The sequence below is a fragment of the Capra hircus genome, chromosome 29 (assembly GCF_001704415.2).
Source record: "Capra hircus breed San Clemente chromosome 29, ASM170441v1, whole genome shotgun sequence".
Lineage (NCBI taxonomy): Eukaryota > Metazoa > Chordata > Mammalia > Artiodactyla > Bovidae > Capra > Capra hircus.
This window is the reverse complement of record NC_030836.1, coordinates 960,539-981,204: the sequence shown is the minus strand read 5'-3', so window position 1 is coordinate 981,204 and position 20,666 is coordinate 960,539. Positions and strand designations below refer to the sequence as shown.

Genomic DNA, 20,666 nt, shown 5'->3' with positions numbered 1-20,666 from the left:
ACTTTAAGTGGGTGAATATTATGATATATGGGTTATATTTGAATGAATGTTATTGATGTATAAAGAATTATTAAAAATGACCTTTTGAAGATATCAATAGTGTTTTTTATGGTCTTTATTCAGTTCAGTTCAGTTGCTCAGTCATTTCCGACTCTTTGCGACTGCATGAACCACAGCACGCCAGGCCTCCCTGTCCATCGCCGCCTCCCTGTCCATCACCAACTCCTGGGGTCCACTCAGACCCATGTCCATCGAGTCGGTGATGCCATCCAACCATCTCATCCTCTGTCGTCCCCTTCTCCTCCTACCCTCAATCTTTCCCAGCATCAGTGTCTTTCAAATGAGTCAGTTCTTAACACCAGGGGGCCAAAGTATTGGAGTTTAAGCGTCAGCATCAGTCCTTCCAATGAACACCCAAGACTGATCTCCTTTAGGATGGACTGGTTGGATCTCCTTGCAGTCCAAGGGACTCTCAAGAGTATTCTCCAACACCACAGTTCAAAAGCATCAATTCTTTGACGCTCAGCTTTCTTTATAGTCCAGCTCTCACATCCATACATGACCACTGGGAAAACCATAGCCTTGACTAGACAGACCTTTGTTGACAAACTAATGTCTCTGCTTTTTCAATATACTGTCTAGATTGGTCCTAACTTTACTTCAAAGGAGTAAGCGTCTTTATTAGCAGTGCCCAAAAAGCAGCCCTGCCCCAATCTTTACCAATAAGCTACCGGTCTGTTTTCTCCAGCTACCAAGTCCATGCAATACATGAGGTCCAGCATTCAGAAAACGAAGATCATGGCATCTGGTCCCATCACTTTATGGGAAATAGATGGGAAACAGTGGAAACAGTGTCAGACTTTATTTTGCGGGGCTCTAAAATCACTGCAGATGGTGACTGCAGCCATGAAATTAAAAGACGCTTACTCCTTGAAAGGAAAGTTATGACCAACCTAGGTAGCATATTGAAAAGCAGAGATATTACTTTGCCGACTAAGGTCCATTTAGTCAAGGCTATGGTTTCTCCAGTGGTCATGTATGGATGTGAGAATTGGACTGTGAAGAAAGCTGAGCACCGAAGAATTGATGCTTTTGAACTTTGGTGTTGGAGAAGACTCCTGAGAGTCCCCTAGACTGCAAGGAGATCCAACCAGTCCATTCTAAAGGAAATCGGTCCTGGGTGTTCTTTGGAAGGAATGATGCTAAAGCTGAAACTCCAATACTTTGGCTACCTCATGTGAAGAGTTGACTCATTGGAAAAGACTCTGAAACTAGGAGGGATTGGGGGCAGGAGGAGAAGGGGACGACCGAGGATGAGATGGTTGGATGGCATCACGGACTCGATGGACATGAGTTTGAGTAAACTCCAGGAGTTGGTGATGGACAGGGAGGCCTGGCGTTCTGCGATTCATGGGGTTGCAAAGAGTCCGACACGACTGAACCACTGAACTGAACAGAAAAATGGCAATGGATTTGATGACTGATTCACTGCAGACCATCTCGAACCTTCGTCACTTTCAGAAGTTCCCTTCCCAAACCCACTTCCACCTCTCCTTCCACTGGCATTGCCTTTGTCTTTCACAAGGGAAATACAAGCCAACAGATAGCCCCTCTCCTAGCCCCCCCTTCCCAAGAAGTTGTCTCCTTTCCATCTTCCTTCCTTCTTTCCTGTTGAAAGGGCAGTGGGACTCTTTTCCTTTTGGCAGTTCTTTCACTTGTGCTTTGGGACCCACCTCACCCACCTTCTCACCCACCATGACACCATCAGTATTAACCCTTCTCTGTCCCAGCTGGATCCTTCCCAACAGCTTCTAAAGTTTCTCAAGCCTCTGCTATTATCCAAATAAAACACGGGGCTCACAGGATTGCTGGTGTTTCTAGTTACCAGCTAAAGTTGGGCTACTGTTGGGCAATAATGGAACCATAGACCACAGTTTATAATTCACATTGTTGGCCAGGTTTGAAATTAGGTTTTTCTTGGCCATTCACAATTATTTGCATTAATCCAAATTTTATGCATTGGTACTCATGCTTTTATGTTTCCCTCTTTCATATAGTATGGACCTATGTGGATGATTCTTTATCACTAGACTATGAGCTCATGAGGACAGATCCTGTGTCTGTATCCTCAGCGCTGAGCAGAATTAAGAGCTCAGTAAATATTTGTTGAATAAATGAATGAAATTCTGTAAGACTGAGCCAGCAAAGGACTAGGTATCAGGTCATTTGAAATTAGGATGCTTCATAGATATTAAATATTTTAAAATGTATTGCATACATCATGATATCCAAATGTGAGCATTGAAAATTTTTGATGTTTTTATTTAGGCCATGGAAGCAGGACTCTCAGAAGTGAAAAGTGAGTTACAGTCACGTGATGATCTCTTGAGAATTATAGAAATGGAACGATTGCAGTTGCACAGAGAACTGTTAAAACTAGGAGAGTCCCAAAGTACTCAAGAAAACAAGAAAAGGTATATTGTTATATTCAGCAACCTGAGAAGAACTGTTCAAAACATTATGCTTAAGTATTTTGAGAGTTTTATGTTTGAAATTGGAATTAAAAGTCTGTTTTATATTATTATGCTATTAATTATTAAGTAATATTAGATATTAAAAATAAAAGTAGTGATTATTTTATCTTTAAAATCAATGTTTTTACTTACCTGGAATATTATAGCATGTTCTGATATTATGGATACTTATGAAGTCAAAGACTTTCTTAGAACTTTTATTCTTCAGAATATTGTATGAATAATAGTATAGAGCTAATATTTAATTATCAGTGTTTATAAATAAGATTTACTACATGTTTTTCAAATGTTTTTATGTTGATGGCCTTAAGCTTCAACTTTTCACTTATAAATGTTTTATTTATTTTGGCCTCCAAACTCATCACCTTGTCAGTTCCATTAAGAGTTTTGTTAGAGCAGATGTTGTTTCCTCTTTTAAAGTCAGGAATTATGTACCATGTAACCACAAAGGAAATGGTACTGCTAAGGATTATTAAATGTTTATGTTTGTGAATAAGACTGTTCTAACTACTCCCTGCTCTTCCAGTTCTCAGTAGACCTTGAGTCCTTCTCACATCTGAAGGCTAATGCCAGATCAGTGATAGGACTTCAGAAACTGAATAGCCAAACGATGATAGATATTTAGTGAAAGATGATTACATTGTTTTAAAGTGTTAGTTGCTCAGTCATGTTCAACTCCTTGTGACCCCATAGACTGTAGCCCACCAGGCTCCTCTGACCATGGGATTCTCCAGGTGAGAGTACTGGAGTGGGTTGCCATGCCCTCCTCCAGGGGATCTCCCTGACCCAGCGATCGAACTGGGGTCTCCCACATTGCAGGCAGGCTCTTTACTATCTGAGCCACCAAGGGAAGCATTATTTTTTCAAAGCTGTAGGGCCTGCTAGCTTTCCTTTGAGGTTTCAAATGGCAAATTAATATTCCCCAAAGTAATCTCTTGTCCATCTAACCAATAGTGGTAGAATGCATATTAGCCAGTATGAGCTTTAGAGTGGTCAGATATACAAGCTGTATGTCATCACCACTGATCATTAATAAATCCACTGGAAATATATTATGTGCAAGACACTGTTCCGGTGTGGTGAGTTGGTGAAAAATGTCTTCACATATGGAATGTATATGCCTAAAGACATAAGAAATTTCCTAGAAGAGCAAACCATTCAGCCCAGGTCTAGCTTTGGTTTATGAAGAGCATTGTAGGTATTTTCTCTGGAGCTCTATCTCACACAGTCAATTTTTAATTCCAGACATGGCCAATATTCCTTGAATATATGATTTAATCTAAAATCTTGTAGTTATTTGCATGTTTGGCCAATACTTATGCCTGCTTACCATTTTCTATTTAAGCTGGTATATATTTTGGTCTCCAAACTACATCTTTCTCATTTGGAGATAGTCTTCAGTTCTAGTATTCTGAGATTTGATGAAAAATAGGTATTTACCTTTTAACAGCTTCTATTGTATTTTAGACTTCGGGCATAGTCTTCTCAGCCTTCATCTTTCCCATTGAAAATTTCTAATCCTTTTAGTTTGTTTTCATTTGAACATGATTCTGTCCTCTTTTTTTTTTTTTTTAATTCTGTTTCTTTTTTACAGTTGTATTAGGGTGAAGCAGCCAAGGCTACTGAGTGTAAACACACAATAGTTTTATAACAGTAGCATTGTAATGTTTTTATTTATTTTCAAAACTTTTCTCATTAATGCCAAGATTTTGTTAGCTTTTTCTTTTCTTTACTTATAGAAGCATCTTGGGCTGAGATGTTCTGAGAGTTATTAAAAATAATTCCTACCTTCCCTTCTTACACGATAAATGACAGTTCCTTTATGTCTTTATGTTAACATGATTATTATTTTCTTCTTGAGCTTGTCCACATTGAAGCTTGATGTTTGTTCCACTCACTCACTGAAATTTAAGATCATTATGAGGTTTTTACCATTCAGTTCAGCATTCCACTCCCTGAATTGCTTAGAAAGAATTAAAAATAGGAAATTTCATTTTTCACCATTTTAAAATCATAGTAAAGAAGACAAATTTAAGATTGATCCTAAAATAATGTTTTAGGAGAATATTGGATAAAATGCTCACAATATATTACTGAGGGGAAACAAAAGGGGCCTGAAAAGTAGTGTGTACAGTACATGCTAATGGTATGGGAAACATGTGTTTATACACATATGCATAGACAAAAAAGACAGTATACACAAAAAATGCTAACAGTGGTTTTTCCTAGATGACAACTTATAGCAGTATATATACTCTGATAAACTCTGTTTTCTACAGAGTTAACATGTATGTTTGATAACCAAAAAAAAAAGTAGTCTAGTCCAGACACATGCACCTCAAGGATATCACTATTAATTTATACCTCTAATTTTTTAAACTTTTTATTTTATATTGGAGTGTAGCCAGCTAACAATATTGTGATAGTTTCAGGTGGACAGGAAAGGGACTCAGCCATACATAAACATGTATCTATATACACTCTGCTATATTAAAATGGATAGCCAACAAGATTCTACTGTATAGGACAGGAACTCTGCCTGAATGGGAGGGGAGTATGGGGGAGAATGGATACATGTATAATTTATACATTTTAAAAGAGCCCTTTATTTTCCATCTTTTCATTAGTTATTTCTCTCGTCTCTCAGATTTTGCTTTGTTTGTATGTGTGGCTTAAGTTTCTGATTTGTGGAACTATTTTAAAAGCTCTTTGGAAATCTAAAATCATGCTCAGTTACAGGTAGGTACATTCCTCAAAACCCCAGACACTATCAGGTTAGCCCAGCAATAGTGCAAAGCATGCTATGTTTCTTGCATGGTTATCTTTATTTTTAAAAAGTTTTTTTTAATTAATTTATTTATTTTAATTGGAGGCTTATTACCTTACAATATAGTAGTGGCTTTTGCCAAACATTGACATGAATCAGCCACAGGTGTACATGTGTTCCCCATCCAGAACCCCCGTCGCACCTCCCTCCCCATTCTATCCCTCAGGGTCATCCCAGTGCACCAGCCCTGAGCGCCCTGTCTCATGCATCGAACCTGGACCAGTGATCCGCTTCACATATGATAATATACACGTTTCAGCACTCTCAAATCATCCCACCCTCACCTTCTCCCAGAGTCCAAAAGACTGTTCTTTACATCTGTGTCTCTTTTGCTGTCTCACATATAGGGTCATTGTTACCATCTTTCTAAATTCCCTATATATGTGTTAGTATACCACATCAGTGTTTTTCTCTCTGACTTGTTTCACTCTGTATAATAAGCTCCAGTTTCATCCACCTCATTAGAACTGATTCAAATGCATTCTTTTTAATGGCTGAGTAATATTACATTGTGCATATATACCACAACTTTCTTATCCATTCATCTTCCGATGGCTATCTAGGTTGCTTCCAGTCCTGGCTATTGTAAACAGTGTTGCGATGAACATTGGGTTACATGTGTCTCTTTCAATTCTGGTCTCCTCGGTGTGTATGCCCAGCAGTGGGATTGCTGGATCATCAGTCAGTTCAGTTCAGTCACTCAGTCGTGTCCAACTCTTTGCGACCCCATAAATCACAGCACACCAGGCCTCCTTGTCCATCACCAACTCCCGGAGTTCACTCAGACTCACATCCATCGAGTCAGTGATGCCATCCAGCCATCTCATCATTTCGTCCCCTTCTCCTCCTGCCCCCAATCCTTTGCAGCATAAGAGTCTTTTCCAATGAGTCAACTCTTCGCATGAGGTGGCCAAAGTACTGGAGTTTCAGCTTTAGCATCATTCCTTCCAAAGAATACCCAGGGCTGATCTCCTTCAGAATGGACTGGTTGGATCTCCTTGCAGTCCAAAGGGACTCTCAAGAGTCTTCTCCAGCACCACAGTTCAAAAGCATCAATTCTTCGGCGCTCAGCTTTCTTCACAGTCCAACTCTCACATTCATATATGACCAATGGAAAAACCATAGCCTTGACTAAATGGAACTTAGTCGGCAAAGTAATGTCTCTGCTTTTCAATATGCTATCTAGGTTGGTCATAACTTTCCTTCCAAGGAGTAAGCATCTTTTCATTTCATGGCTGCAGTCACCATCTGCAGTGATTTTGGAGCCCCCGAAATAAAGTCTGACACTGTTTCCACTGTTTCCCCATCTATTTGCCATGAAGTGATGGGACCAGATGCTATGATCTTCGTTTTCTGAATGTTGAGCTTTAAGCCAACTTTTTCACTCTCCTCTCTCACTTTCATCAAGAGGCTTTTTAGTTCCTCTTCACTTTCTGCCATAAGGGTGGTGTCATCTGCATATCTGAGGTTATCATATTTCTCCCGGCAATCTTGATTCCAGCTTGTGCTTCTTCCAGCCCAGCGTTTCTCATGATGTACTCTGCATATAAGTTAAATAAGCAGGGTGACAATATACAGCCTTGACGTACTCCTTTTCCGATTTGCAACCAGTTTGTAGTTCCATGTCCAGTTCTAACTGTTACTTCCTGACCTGCATACAGGTTTCTCAAGAGGCAGGTCAGGTGGTCTGGTATTCCCGTCTCTTTCAGAATTTTCCGCAGTTTATTGTGATCTGCACAGTCAAAGGCTTTGGCATAGTCAATAATGCAGAAATAGATGTTTTTCTGGAACTCTCTTACTGTTTTTGATGATCCAGCGAATGTTGGCAGTTTGATCTCTGGTTCCTCTGCCTTTTCTTAAACCAGCTTGAACATCTGGAAGTGTATTGCTGAAGCCTGGCTTGGAGAATTTTGAGCATTACTTCACTAGCATGTGAGATGAGTACAATTGTGCGGTGGTTTGAGCATTCTTTGGCATTGCCTTTCTTTGGGGTTGGAATGAAAACTGACCTTTTCCAGTCCTATGGCCCCTGCTGAGTTTTCCAAATTTGCTGGCATATTGAGTGCAGCGCTTTCACAGCATCATCTTTCAGGATTTGAAACAGCGCAACTGGAATTCCATCACCTCCACTAGCTCTGTTCGTAGCGATGCTTTCTAAGGCCACTTGACTTCACATTCCAGGATGTCTTGCTCTAGGTGAGTGATCATACCATCATGATTATCTTGGTCATGCGGATCTGTTTTGTACAGTTCTCCTGTGTATTTTTGCCACCTCTTCTTAATCTCTTCTGCTTCTGTTAGGTCCATACCATTTCTGTCCTTTATCGAGCCCATCTTTGTATGAAGTGTTTCCTTGTTACCTCTGATTTTCTTGAAGAGATCTCTAATCTTTCCCACTCTGTTGTTTTCCTCTATTTCCTTTCAGCAATCCAAGCCTATTCTCCAACCAGTAAAGCTGAAGAAGCTGAAGCTGAACGGTTCTATGAAGACCTACAAGACCTTTTAGAACTAACACCCAAAAAAGATGTCCTTTTCATTATAGCGGGCTGGAATGCAAAAGTAGGAAGTCGAGAAACACGTGGAGTAACAGGCAAATTTGGCCTTGGAATACAGAATGAAGCAGGGCAAAGGCTAATAGAGTTTGACCAAGAAAACTGCATTGGTCATAGCAAACACCCTCTTCCAAAAACACAAGAGAAGACTCTACACATGGACATCACCAGATGGTACACCGAAATCAGATTGATTATATTCTTTGCAGCCGAAGATGGAGAAGCTCTATACAGTCAACAAAAACAAGACCAGGAGCTGACTGTGGCTCAGATCATGAGCTCCTTATTGCCAAATTCAGACTGAAATTGAACAAAGTAGGGAAAACCACTAGACCATTCAGGTATGACCTAAATCAAATCCCTTATGATTATACAGTGGAAGTGAGAAATAGATTTAAGAGACTAGATATGATAGAGTGTCTGATGACTATAGATGGAGGTTCGTGACATTGTACAGGAGACAGGGATCAAGACCATCCCCATGGAAAAGAAATATAAAAATGGCTGTCTGGGGAGGCCTTACAAATAGCTGTGAAAAGAAGAGAAGCAAAAAGCAAGGAAAAAAAGGAAAGATATAAGCATCTGAATGCAGAGTTCCAAAGAAGAGCAAGAAGAGATAAGAAAGCCTTCCTCAGCGATCAATGCAAAGAAATAGAGGAAAATGACAGAATGGGAATCATATGGCAGTTCTATTTCCAGTTTTTTAAGGAATCTCCACACTGTTCTCCATAGTGGCTGTACTAGTTTGCATTCCCACCAACAGTGTAAGAGGGTTCCTTTTCCTCTGCACCCTCTCCAGCAGTTATTGTTTGTAGACTTTTTGATAGTAGCTATTCTGACCAGTGTGAGACAGTACCTTGTTGTGGTTTTGATTTGCATTTCTCTGATAATGAGTGATGTTGAGCATCTTTTCATGTGTTTGTTAGCCATCTGCATGTCTTCTTGGAAGAAATGTCTGTTTAGTTCTTTGGCAGCATGGTTATCTTTATTTTTCATGTTTCAATGATTTTTTATTTTACTACTCTCCCTGATGTGGACATGAACATTACCTGTTTCTAGTTCTCCAGATTTCCTGTGGAAAGTGTACTTTTCATACTAGTCCCTGCCTTTCCTCTCTAGTGCCCATATGTGGTTGCTATTCCATTTTATAAATTGAGCAGCTGAAGAATAGACTATTTGAGCTTTCTCTGGGTAGACTGTCAGATTTAATGATTTTGGATCACTTTTATGGAGTAGCTGCTCCCCTCGGACATATCCTGACATAGCTCCTTTCCACAATGTAGAAGCAGGTCAGGTGTATTTCCTTTTTTATACTGGCTCCCAAGCTATTTTATTATATGAAACAGTCTTTTTCTTCTTATATAAAAATCTTATCTACATATGCAAATTGAGTATTCAGCCAATATTTAATGTATAATTGAAATTCCATATTAATTACAGTGTTTTATTTTCACTAACACTATTATTTGCACTCAGTTAAACATGGAAATACTTATGGGACCTGAGTGTATTAGAACTTTCCATGTGTGTAACTAGAAATGTCTCCAGCAGATTAATAATCTGTCTCTGCAGCCTACGGTGGCCTAAATTAACAATGTAATCATAACAATTTATCAAGTTTAATTTTTATTCATTTTAATTTGTAGACTTGAATCATCTTATTCACCATCTATTAAAGAATCAGAAAAAAAAAGGAAAGAGCTATTTTCGGTGACCCCAGATCAACCAGATCATGAAAAAGAGTTGGACAAGGTATGGCAAATAAGGAGCTCCATTCTTCCAGGCAGATCTGAAATCTTTGAATTCAAAGGGGAAAAAATTCTTCCCTCTCACTCCCTTCTTCCCCCTGCTATTGATGTATTTTCTCCTAAGACAATAACCTACCAAGCTGCTAATTCTGACACTTCTCAGTACGCAGCTGTGGGGAGCACAGACTCAGGTCACCCACCAGTGCTGCTGGGACGCTGCTCATGACAGGCAGAGGGCGGAGGCTGCGTGAGAGGCAGCTGGCGGCAAGAGCGATGGCTCGGCCGGGCACTCAGCCGCATGCCAGGCGCATAGGCGAGGAGGCTGCCTATGCTGGCCGCTCGAGGTCCTGCTTCCAGGGTGGGGCTGGACTAATTAGTCCCGCCTCATAAGGCCATGGGCTTCCCTGGTGGCTCAGCTGGCAAAGAATCCGCCTGCAATGCAGGAGACCTGGGTTCCATTCCTGGTTTGAGGAGATCCTCTGGAGAAGGGAAAGGCTATCTACTCCAGTGTTCTGGCCTGGAGAATTCCATAGACTGTATAGTCCATGGGGTCACAAAGAGTCAGACATGACTTAGCGACTTTGATTTCACTTCAGTTCACTTCATAAGGTCATGATGAGGAGTAAATGAGCTAATACTAGCTGCTACTTAAACAACTCTTGGACTTCCCTGGTGGCTCAGAGGGTAAAGAATCTGCTTGCAATGCAGGCGACTCTGGTTCGATCTCTAGGTCAGGAAGATCCCCTGAAGCAAGGAATGGCTATCCACTCCAGGGTTCTCGCCTGGAGAATTCCATGGAATGAGGAGCCCGGGGAGCCCTGGTCCACGGAGGTGCAAAGAGCTGGACACAACTGAGCAACTAACATTAAGTTGTTCTTGCCATGTGCCAAAAGCTGTTCTAAGGGCTTAGCAAAACCTAATTCTTACATTCCTCACAACCATCTGATAAAGTGAAAGTCGCTCAGTCATGTCCGACTTTTTGTGAGCCCATGGACTAAACAGTCCATGGAATTCTCCAGGCCAGAATACTGGAGTGGGTAACCATTCCCTTCTCCAGGGGATCTTCCCAACCCAGGAATTGAACTTGGGTCTTCTGCATTGCAGGCAGATTCTTTACCAGCTGAGCTACCAGGGAAGCCCTCCCATCTGATAAAGTAGGTACTAATACTATCCTGTTTTATATTTAAGGAAACTAAACCACAGAGAAGGTCAGTAATTTCCACCAATATTATAGCTCTTAAGTGGCAGAGGCCAGATCTGAATCCAGGCAATCTGGCTCTAGAGTTCATACTCTTCCTTTAAGTTAAAATCCAGAAAATAATGCAAGTTAAGTGCTTAGAACATGGCCTCCCTAGCTCAGGGGAAGCGCCTAATAGATGTTCGCTGCTGTTTCTGTTGGTTACACTGAACATGTGGCAAGTACTTTGCCAGCAGCTGGGAACATGGATAAGACCTGGACACTGCCCTGGAAGACCCTGTGGGTTTCAACTCTCCTACAAAAAATTACCTTCTCTTCTTCCTCTAGTAAAATTCCAAAGTAGCTTTTTTTCCCCATAAGTTTATCGTGGCTGCTGCTCACTTCCCTATTCTTTAGGTTTAAGGATTACACAGCATATTCATCATTGTATAGTCTAAACAATAGTTAAAAGTAGGAAAAACCTGGGCATGGCTTTGAATTATCATCCAGTGCCCAGTGCCTAAACACAGTGAGGGAGAAGAAATATTTAGCAACCAGATCAATATTAACGCTGAGGGCTCCCATAATTGTATAGGGTCATAAATTCTGTTGTTTGTATAAATTCAACAAACATTTATTGAGTATCTAGTAGGATCCCTGGTGGTTCAGCTGGTAAAGAATCCACCAACAATGCAGGAGACCTTAGGGATCAAATGTGGGTTTGATCCCTGGGTTGGTAGGAGAAGGCTGCCCCCTCCAGTATTCTGGCCTAGAAAATTCCATGGACGACATGGGCTCGAAAAGAGCCGGACATGACTGAGTGACTTTCACTTCACTTCAGGACTAGTGCTATTCTGCTTATTTCTGAGGAAATACAATAATGTAAAAGACAAGTCCCATCTCCTGAAAAATTGACTATGAGGCAACTATTAATTATAAAAAAGTTGTTATGAATTAATGAACATTTTTCTTATGTTTTTCACATAATCTCCTGGAACTGATTTTACTGATATTTTAAAATATTTGTAAAACTATTCTTTACTGGAGACTCCAGTGAATACCTTATGATAAAAGGTTGATTAAAGCCTCCCAAAGTATAGTTATACTGTTCTTAACCTTATAGATTTAGGTAGAGTAATACAGCTTAGTGACAGATGGAATCTACTGGTTCTGCCTAGTTTTGATATGGAGGGAGAGAATGCCAGGCACAAATCTCTGCACAGGCTCTGGGAGACCTCTAGATGACACATTGCTGTGCAGAAAAGCTAGCAAATAAATTGTGTATAAATAGCTATAGTTTCCAGGAAGTGTTTGGAGAGAGCATTTCATTCTATAATAAAACCAACAATAGCCATATATTATGACTCTTGCAAGTATTTTATTTTTCTCTTTTTTCAATATAGAATGATTTTTAGTCACTTTGTGATAAAATTGACAGTTTTAATAAAGCTGAAACTCATTTAGAGCTAGGTAAATTAAACTCATTTAAAGAGTTTTGCATTATAACATGCTTTAATATCTAAATGTTGTGAAAATAATAAAAAAAAACCTTACTCCTTCTTCATGATAGTATATTCATTCTTCCCCACATTTTAGAAGTGCTATTTTAAGAACATGTTAAGCTACATCAGTTCAGTTCAGTTCATTTGCTCAGTCGTGTCTGACTCTTTGTGACCCCCTGGACTGCAGTACGCCAGGCTTCCCTGTCCGTAAACATCTCCTGGAGCTTACTCAAGCTGATGTCCATGGAGTCAGTGATGCCATCCAACTGTTTCATCCTCTGTCGTCTCCTTCTCCTCCTGCGTTCCATCTTTCTCAGCATCAGGGTCTTTTCTAAAGAGTCAGTTCTTCGCATCAGGTAGTCAAGTATTGGAGTTTCAGCTTCAACATCAGTCCTTCCAATGAATATTCAGGACTAATTTCCTTTAGGATGGACTGGTTGGATCTCCTTGCAGTCCAAGGGACTCTCAAGAGTCTTCTCCAACACCACAGTTCAAAAGCATCAGTTCTTCAGTGCTCAGCTTTCTTAATAGTCCAACTCTCACATCCATACATGACTACTAGAAAAACCATAGCTTTGACTAGATGAACCTTTGTCAGAAAAGTAATGTCTCAGCTTTTTAATATGCTGTCTAGGTTGGTCATAGCTTTTCTTCCAATGAGTAAGCGTCTGTTAATTTCATGGCTGCAGTCACCATCTGCGGTGATCTGGAGCCCCAAAAATAAAGTCTGTCACTGTTTCCATTGTTTCCCCATCTATTTGCCATGAAGTGATAGGACCAGATACCATAATCTTAGTTTTCTGAATGTTTAGCTTTAAGCTAACTTTTTCACTCTCCTCATTCTCTTTCATCAAGAGGCTCTTTCGTTCTTCTTCACATTCTGCCATAAAGGTGGTGTCATCTGCGTATCTGAGATTATTGATATTTCTCCCGGCAATCATGATTCCAGCTTGTGCTTAATGCAACGTGATATTTCACTTGATGTGCTCTGCATAAAAGTTAAATAAACAGGATGACAATATACAGCCTTAATGTACTCCTTTACCAATTTGAAACCAGTCTGTTGTTCCATGTCCGGTTCTAATTGTTGCTTCTTGACCTGCATACAGATTTCTCAGGAGGCAGGTCAGGTGATCTGGTATTCCCATTACTTTAAGAATTTTCCACAGTTTATTATGATCCACACAGTCGAAGGCTTTGGCATAGTCAATAAAGCAGAAGTTAATGTTTCTCTGTAACTCTCTAGCTTTTTTGATGATCCAGCGGATGTTGGCAATTTGATCTCTGGTTCCTCTGCCCTTTCTAAATCCAGCTTGAACATCTGGAAGTTCACTGTTCATGTACTGTAGAAGCCTTGCTTGGAGAATTTTGAGCATTACTTTGCTAGTGTGTGAGATGAGTGCAATTGTGCAGTAGTTTGAACATTCTTGCATTGCCTTTCTTTGGGATTGGAATGAAAACTGACCTTTTCCAGTCCTGTGGCCCCTGTTGAGTTTTCCAAATTAGCTGGCATATTGAGGGCAGCATTTTAACAGCATCATCTTTTAGTGTTTGAAATAGCTCAACTGGCATTCCATCACCTCCACTAGCTTTGTTCGTAGTGATGCTTCCTAAGGCCCACTTGACTTCACAATCTAGGATGTCTGACTCTAGGTGAGTGATCACACCATCGTGGTTATCTGGGTCATGAAGATCTTTTTTGTATAGTTCTTCAGTGTATTCTACATCCGAAGGATGCTCATAAAATCCAATTGAGACACATTATAGAACAACCCCAGTGTTCATCAGATAAATTGTAAGGAAAAAAATTGGAGAGAGGAGATGGGAGACAAAACAAGATGTGTAATACTGTCCTGGGACGAGCATGCTTGTACTTCAGCCTCCTAGTCTATGCTTCTGCTCTTACGATTGGGTAATTTAGACCCAGCCAGTTCCTTCCCTGAGAGTCTTTTTTTTGTTTTTTCATTTATTTTTTTAAATGATGGAGTTAGACCACATGATTTCCAAGGTTACATCCAACTCTGAAATTCTAAAAATGTTAGTGTAAAGAATAGATCCAGGTGAGAGATTGGTGGTATGAAGCCTGAAGCTGGACCACCTGCCTTTCCGACCTAAGTATTTTCCATGTTAGGTCATCCCACTCTGGCTTTTTTCCAATGTGGGAACCACATTCCAGGGCTCCACTCAGACAAGTTACATAGCACAGTGTAATCGGACTGCCTGTTACCAGGAATGTGACTTATGAACAGTTACATATGTTGATTTTCCATCTAATCTGGAAAATAGAGATTGTGGGGATTAAGTAAAATGATGTATGTAGAGTATTTAGAGAACACACGCACGCAGGCACAAAGAGAGGCTTTAAAAATATAGGAGCTGGTCTCAATACGTGCACCACATTTAGATCTCTATTCAAACAAATAAATTTGAAAAACATTTATCACACCTCTAATACAAATATAAATTTGATACTGGCTGAGTATTATATGATATTGAAGAGTTGTTAATATCTTTAAGACATTATTCTGGTTATGTTTGAAGAGAGAGAGCACACTCTTAATCTTTTAGAGATTATGTCTTGAAATTTTTAAAGAAGAAATGAAAAAAAGTTTTTGAAGGAAGTTCCCTGGTGTAAATTCATATAAATCTCTTTGTGCATGGCCCCTGCTTAACCTGCAGCCTTACTTCTCACAGCGCACTGAGTCCAGCCTCGTCAGGCTGCTTCTGGCTCACCGAGCGTGCCCCTCCCTCTGACCCCTTTCCTTCGCTGCCCTCGTTGCCTGGGAGCCCATCCCCACCTCTCTCTTCCCTTGGGCTTCTGTTCACCCCTCAATGTCAGTCCCAAGCCCCTTCCTCTGGGACCTATCCTGACGCCCACCGGCTGGAGTAAGCACTGCTCCACCACAGGCTGCTGGTACTGGTTGCTGCGCTCGGTTGTAACTGTTTATTTTCCTTCTTCCCCTAATGGACTGTGATTTTCTTTTTTTTGAGAGCAGTAATTATGTACTTTATCTCAGAACCTCAAGAATCAGAGACAGTGAATTAGAAATGGTGAAGGATTTCTGAGGGCCTCCCAGATGGCTCAGTGGTAAACAATCTGCCTGCAATGCAGGAGATGCAAGAGACATGGATTTGATCCCTGGGTCGGGAAAACCCCCTGGAGAAGGAAATGGCAACCCACTCCAGTGTTCTTGCCTGGGAAATTCCATGGACAGAGGAGCCTGGAAGCCTGTGGTCCACAGGAGTGCAGATGATTTCTAGGCAGATGAGAGGAGGCTGAACTAAGACAGAGGTAGTAGCAATGGAGAGCAGAGGCAGGACTTAGGAGAGGCTGAAACAGAAGGACCATGTTTCCTACCTGACTTGATTTGGGAGGATGAGGGAGGGGAGGAGTCCAGGGTGACCCAGCAGTTTCTACCATGGGAGGTTAAGAATATGAGATTCCACAGGCTAAGAAAAGTGGGTGGTGCTTTTTCATGAACACATGAAGTTTGAAATTTATTATAACATGATTCTGAAACACACAGTGTTCAGTCACAAATAGTACAGCACAATTTAGTCCAAAAAAAAAAAAAAAGCACGGAATTTAGAGCCAACAGTCCTAAGTTCTATACCTCGTTGTTCCAGTTAATAGCTTTATGACTTTGAGCAAGTCCCTTCTCTGAGCCAACTTTTTTCTCCCTAAGAACTGGTTTGTCAGTCTCTGGGTGGAAGGTCCAGCACTCTTCCATGGCACCAAGCCCAGAGTGATGGTTTAATGGGTATAAAGTAAGTTATACAAGACAAGTAAGTTCCACATCTGCTGCACAACACAGTGCAACAGTCAACAGTACAGATAAAGATTTGTTAGAAAGGTAGAAAAGTGTTCTTACCACACACACAAAATTATTCATAAAACCACAAAGGGACACAGAGAAACTTTTAAAGACAACTGTAATGATTATTATGTCTATGTCCAAACTCACCAGATTTTATCCATGAACTGTGTGCAGTTTTTCATATACCAAGTATACATCAGTGAAGCTAGGGGGAAAGTGCTAGATAATACATTCCCCACCTTCCTGTCAAAGTAGTCATCAAAGTGGTATTAGTAGTTGGTGATGACTTGTATACAATAGGAAGTAGAAGTGAAAAAGAAATTTTGAAAGTGGAAGGAAAATGTAAATGAATCGTTATTGTAAGTATCTTTTAAATTCAGCATTGATCAGAAAAGAGGGGTAAGGTGGGGTCTGCCTAAGTTTAAGGTAGGATAGAAAGACAGCATATGGCCAGTGAACCCTTTCAGCTGCCTTCTCTGCTGCAGATAAGAAGTCATCTCTATCAGGAGGAAGAGTACCACAGCTCTGAGCAGGAAAGAATGAGGAATGAAATCTCTGACCTAACACAGGAGCTTCATCAGAAGGAGATCACTATAGCAACTGTCATGAAGAAAGCTGCCCTTCTGGAAAGACAGTTAAAAATGGAGCTAGAGATAAAAGAGAAAATGCTATCGAAACAACAGGTATGCAGGGGGCAGGAGTGCCTGTCCAGGTCACCTTTGTTCAGTGCAGAGTCACCTTCCGTACTGATTACGGAAAGCGTTCTATTTCTTCTATGGTTTCTGAGTCTAGCAGCACAGAAATGCCTTGTGGAGTCACATAACACCTTGGTGAGATAGCGCAAAGTGTCATCAACCAGAAACCAGGGAAGCAAGTGACAGCACGTGGTAATTTCTGTAAATCTCGGACTATCGTTTTCTTATGACCCATGCGATCACCCCCAACAGCAGCAGCATGCAGTAGTCAGATTGCTTCCTGAATTTGTTTTCCTTAGTTCTCGTCAATTAACATTTTTAACTTAAAAAGGGCTTTTGCTCCAGCTTTTCGTGGACACTTCTCATTCCCATTTCATATCTTTATTTTAGAATTTTGAAAAATGGATATTGAAAATGAAGATTAGCTCATATACACGGAATATTCACTTAATGCATATAGCATGGTTCATGGGGAAAAAACAGCAATTATAACATCCTACTGTTCAGATACTGCAAGTGACTTCTAAGTCTTCCCTTCCTTCTTCCCTCCCCTCCTATTTATTTTGAAATTCCCTCAATCCTGTGGTGGCGGTGGTGGTTTAGTCGTTTAGTTGTGTCCAATTCTTTGCGACCCTATGCACTGTAGCCCACCAGGCTCCTCTGTCCATTACCCCAAATATAGTTTTTGAGAGCACCATTCAATAATTTTCTAGATCTATGACAATTACTGGGGCTTCCCTGGTGGCTCAGATGGTAAAGAATCTGCCTGCAATGCGAGAGACCCAGGTTTGATCCCTGGGTCGGGAAGATCCCCTGGAGAAGGGAATGGCAACCCACTCCAGTATTCTTCCCTTGAGAATTCCATGGACAGAGGAACCTGGTGGGCTACAGTCCATGCAAAAAGTCAACAACAGGGCTATTTAAATCCGATGTATTGTAAAAATAAGAAAATATTCTGGCTTTGCCCTCTTATAAGCCTTAAACTGTGATTAACCTGTAAAATACGCAGGAAAATTACATAGATGGGATGATAGCATTGGCTGCACTGTATAGGAAATGATATTTTACAGGTGTTAACAGTGGAAAATCCCATGGATGGAGGAGCCTAGAAGGCTGCAGTCCATTGGGTCACTGAGGGTCAGACACGACTGAGCGACTTCCCTTTCACTTTTCACTTTCATGCATTAGAGAAGGAAATGGCAACCCACTCCAGTGTTCTTGCCTGGAGAATCCCAGGGACGGTGGAGCCTGGTGGGCTGCCGTCTCTGGGGTCGCACAGAGTCGGACACGACTAAAGCTACTTAGCAGCAGCAGCAGCAGCAAGTGATCAAGGTGGTTGGATTATGAATGGTTTTCATTTTAACCTTTATACTCTTCTATATTTTTAGACTTTTGTCAAGGAGAATATATTTTGTAATTTACAAAAGTAAATCTTTTTAAGGAAAGTGCTTTATGTAGAAATGAGCCCTAGATAAATAAAAGGGCAGATGCTGTGTCTAAGTACTGTCAAGTAGAAGAAATTAGGGAGAAAATAAATTAGGAGACAAAATGCAGTAGTCACAAAAAAAAGAAGGAAATTTGGCAGGAGTATCAGGAAGAACAAAACAACATGAAATCATGTTTGCATGTTGTAAAAATTAATCAGGTAATGAAGAAACTTAATGGACAGTGTTATTCAAGCATGTTTTTAAAATTGTGATTTTTTCTGGTGATAATTTGCATACCATAAAAAAACAGAAGTGAGAAATTGAATTTGGGAATGGGAAAGGGTAACCAATCAGTATAGTTTTTTTAAATTTGGCAGCAACCAGGAAAGGAGGGTGCAGTGGGTCCCGTGGAAGATCAGAGAACTGAATGAGAACACCCGATTTATGATGAGCCTGCCTAAGTGTATCCCTTTGCTACTCTTAGAAAATATTTATATTAACAAAGTAAAATTAATTTTCATAGAATTGTGGGCTCTTATTATGAATTTTACATTCACTTTAACTACTAATCTCCTTTCAGATGTTGGATACGAGGTACAAAGCTGTCAGGACTGAAAACACACACCTGAAAGGCATGATGGGAGACCTGGACCCCGGACGGTACATGGTAATGTGCTGACGCCGCTCAGTAGCTTGAACAGAGGGCTTCCTCCTTGGCCAGATACTGTTTACTGAACGCCTCCCGCCTGTCAGGCGTGCAGGAGTCGGGCTGACAAAGTATCTCGTACTTGGATGGAATTTACTTTTATCTGCAGGCTGGACCATTTGAATTTCTGATTTTCTCCTTGTTCTTTTCTTGAATTGGGCTCAATTCAAATTATTTCCTCAAATATATATTACTGTCCTTGCCTTTCATCTGGACCCCTACACCCCGCATGGCCCGACTCCCGTCAGCTCCGCTTGATGCCCTGCCCCTGAGACTCCGGTCAGGACAGGTAGCTCCAGCCGCACTTGGGCCGATTTGTCTCATAGCTTGTCACTCCCCCCCAGATGGGGAACAAGGACCGAGTGGTGCCTTATTAACGTGTCACCAGTGCCTCCCAGCGTCAGGGGCACAGTCTTAAGAAGAATGGATCAGTGAACGATTGAGGGCTGACCTTGTGGTTTTTAACCGGTGCCTTTACAGGCTTACACAAGACGACTTACACAGGTTGTGTGCCTTTCTTTTCAGTTGTTTAATACAACAGTTGAGGTTTGGTCTTTTATGTGTGAAATAGGAGAACGTTTATTTATTGAACTAATAAAATATCATAGTTACTTGTTTATCATTTATTTGTTTTGAGTAAAAATTCTGATATAAAATAATTTTCTGCCAATGCAGGGAATTCAGGGGATCCAAGTAAGGTGATTGCTTAACCTGGCCTCTGGTTCCTCACTGTAAAGTGATGAAGTTGGATTAGGCATTCTCCATGGTCCTTTCTTAAGTCAGGATACTGTCTTTCTTTCTTTGTCAGTATTTTTATTTTTGAATTTTTAATTGAAGTATAGCTGGTTTACAATATTATGTAAGTTACAGGTATACTACTTAGTGACTCACAATTTTTAAGGTTATTCTCTATTTATAGTTATTATAAAATATTGGCTATATTCCCTGTGTTGTACAATATATCCTCATAATTTATTTTATACATAATAATTTATACCTCTTAATTCCCTCCTGCTCTCTCTATACCTGTGAATCTCTTTTTTGTTATGTTCACTGTTTGTTATATTTTTTATATTATACATAGAAGGGTGTCATACAGTATTTGTCTTTCTCTGACCTATTTCTCTTGGCATAATACCCTTCAAGTCCATCCATGTTGTTGCGCATGACAAAATTTCATTCTTTTTATGGCTAAGTAGTATTCCATTGTGTGTGTGTGTGTGTGTGTGTGTGTGTATGTACCACACCATCGTTATCTGTTCATCTGTTGATGGACACTTAGGTTACTTCCATATCTTATCAACTGTAAATAATGTTGCTATGAACACTGGGGTGTTTATATCTTTTTGAACCATGTTTTTGTTTTTTTCAGATATTTATATACCCGTGAGTGAAATTGCTGGGTCGTAAGATAGTTCTATCTTAAGTTTTTTGAGAAACTTCTTTACTGTTTTCCACAGTGGCTGCATCAATTTGCATTCCCATCAACTGTATGAGGATTTCGTTTTCTCCATGTTCTCACCAGCTTGGTTATTTGTATTCTTTTTGATGATAGCCATTCTGACAGGTGTGAGGTGATCATCTCATTGTGGTTTCAATTTGCATTTCTCTGATGATTAAGAATGTTGAGCAATATCTCTTGTGCCTGTTAGCCACCTGAATGTTCTCCTTGGAAAATAT

General features: G+C 40.4%; 1 protein-coding gene across 4 annotated transcripts in view; it reads left to right on the top strand.

Moving 5' to 3' along the window:
• Nucleotides 1–20,666, top strand: part of DEUP1 (deuterosome assembly protein 1) — a 125,654-nt gene that overhangs the window by 52,227 nt on the left and 52,761 nt on the right. For 3 of the 4 annotated variants that reach the window (XM_018043566.1, XM_018043563.1, XM_018043564.1), the window contains exons 8-11: nt 2,329–2,474; nt 9,560–9,665; nt 16,644–16,841; nt 18,861–18,947. In XM_018043566.1, coding sequence (XP_017899055.1) covers nt 2,329–2,474; nt 9,560–9,665; nt 16,644–16,841; nt 18,861–18,947 — 537 coding nt within the window. The remainder of the gene's footprint in view (nt 1–2,328; nt 2,475–9,559; nt 9,666–16,643; nt 16,842–18,860; nt 18,948–20,666) is intronic. The other variant, XM_018043565.1, reaches the window with a different exon arrangement.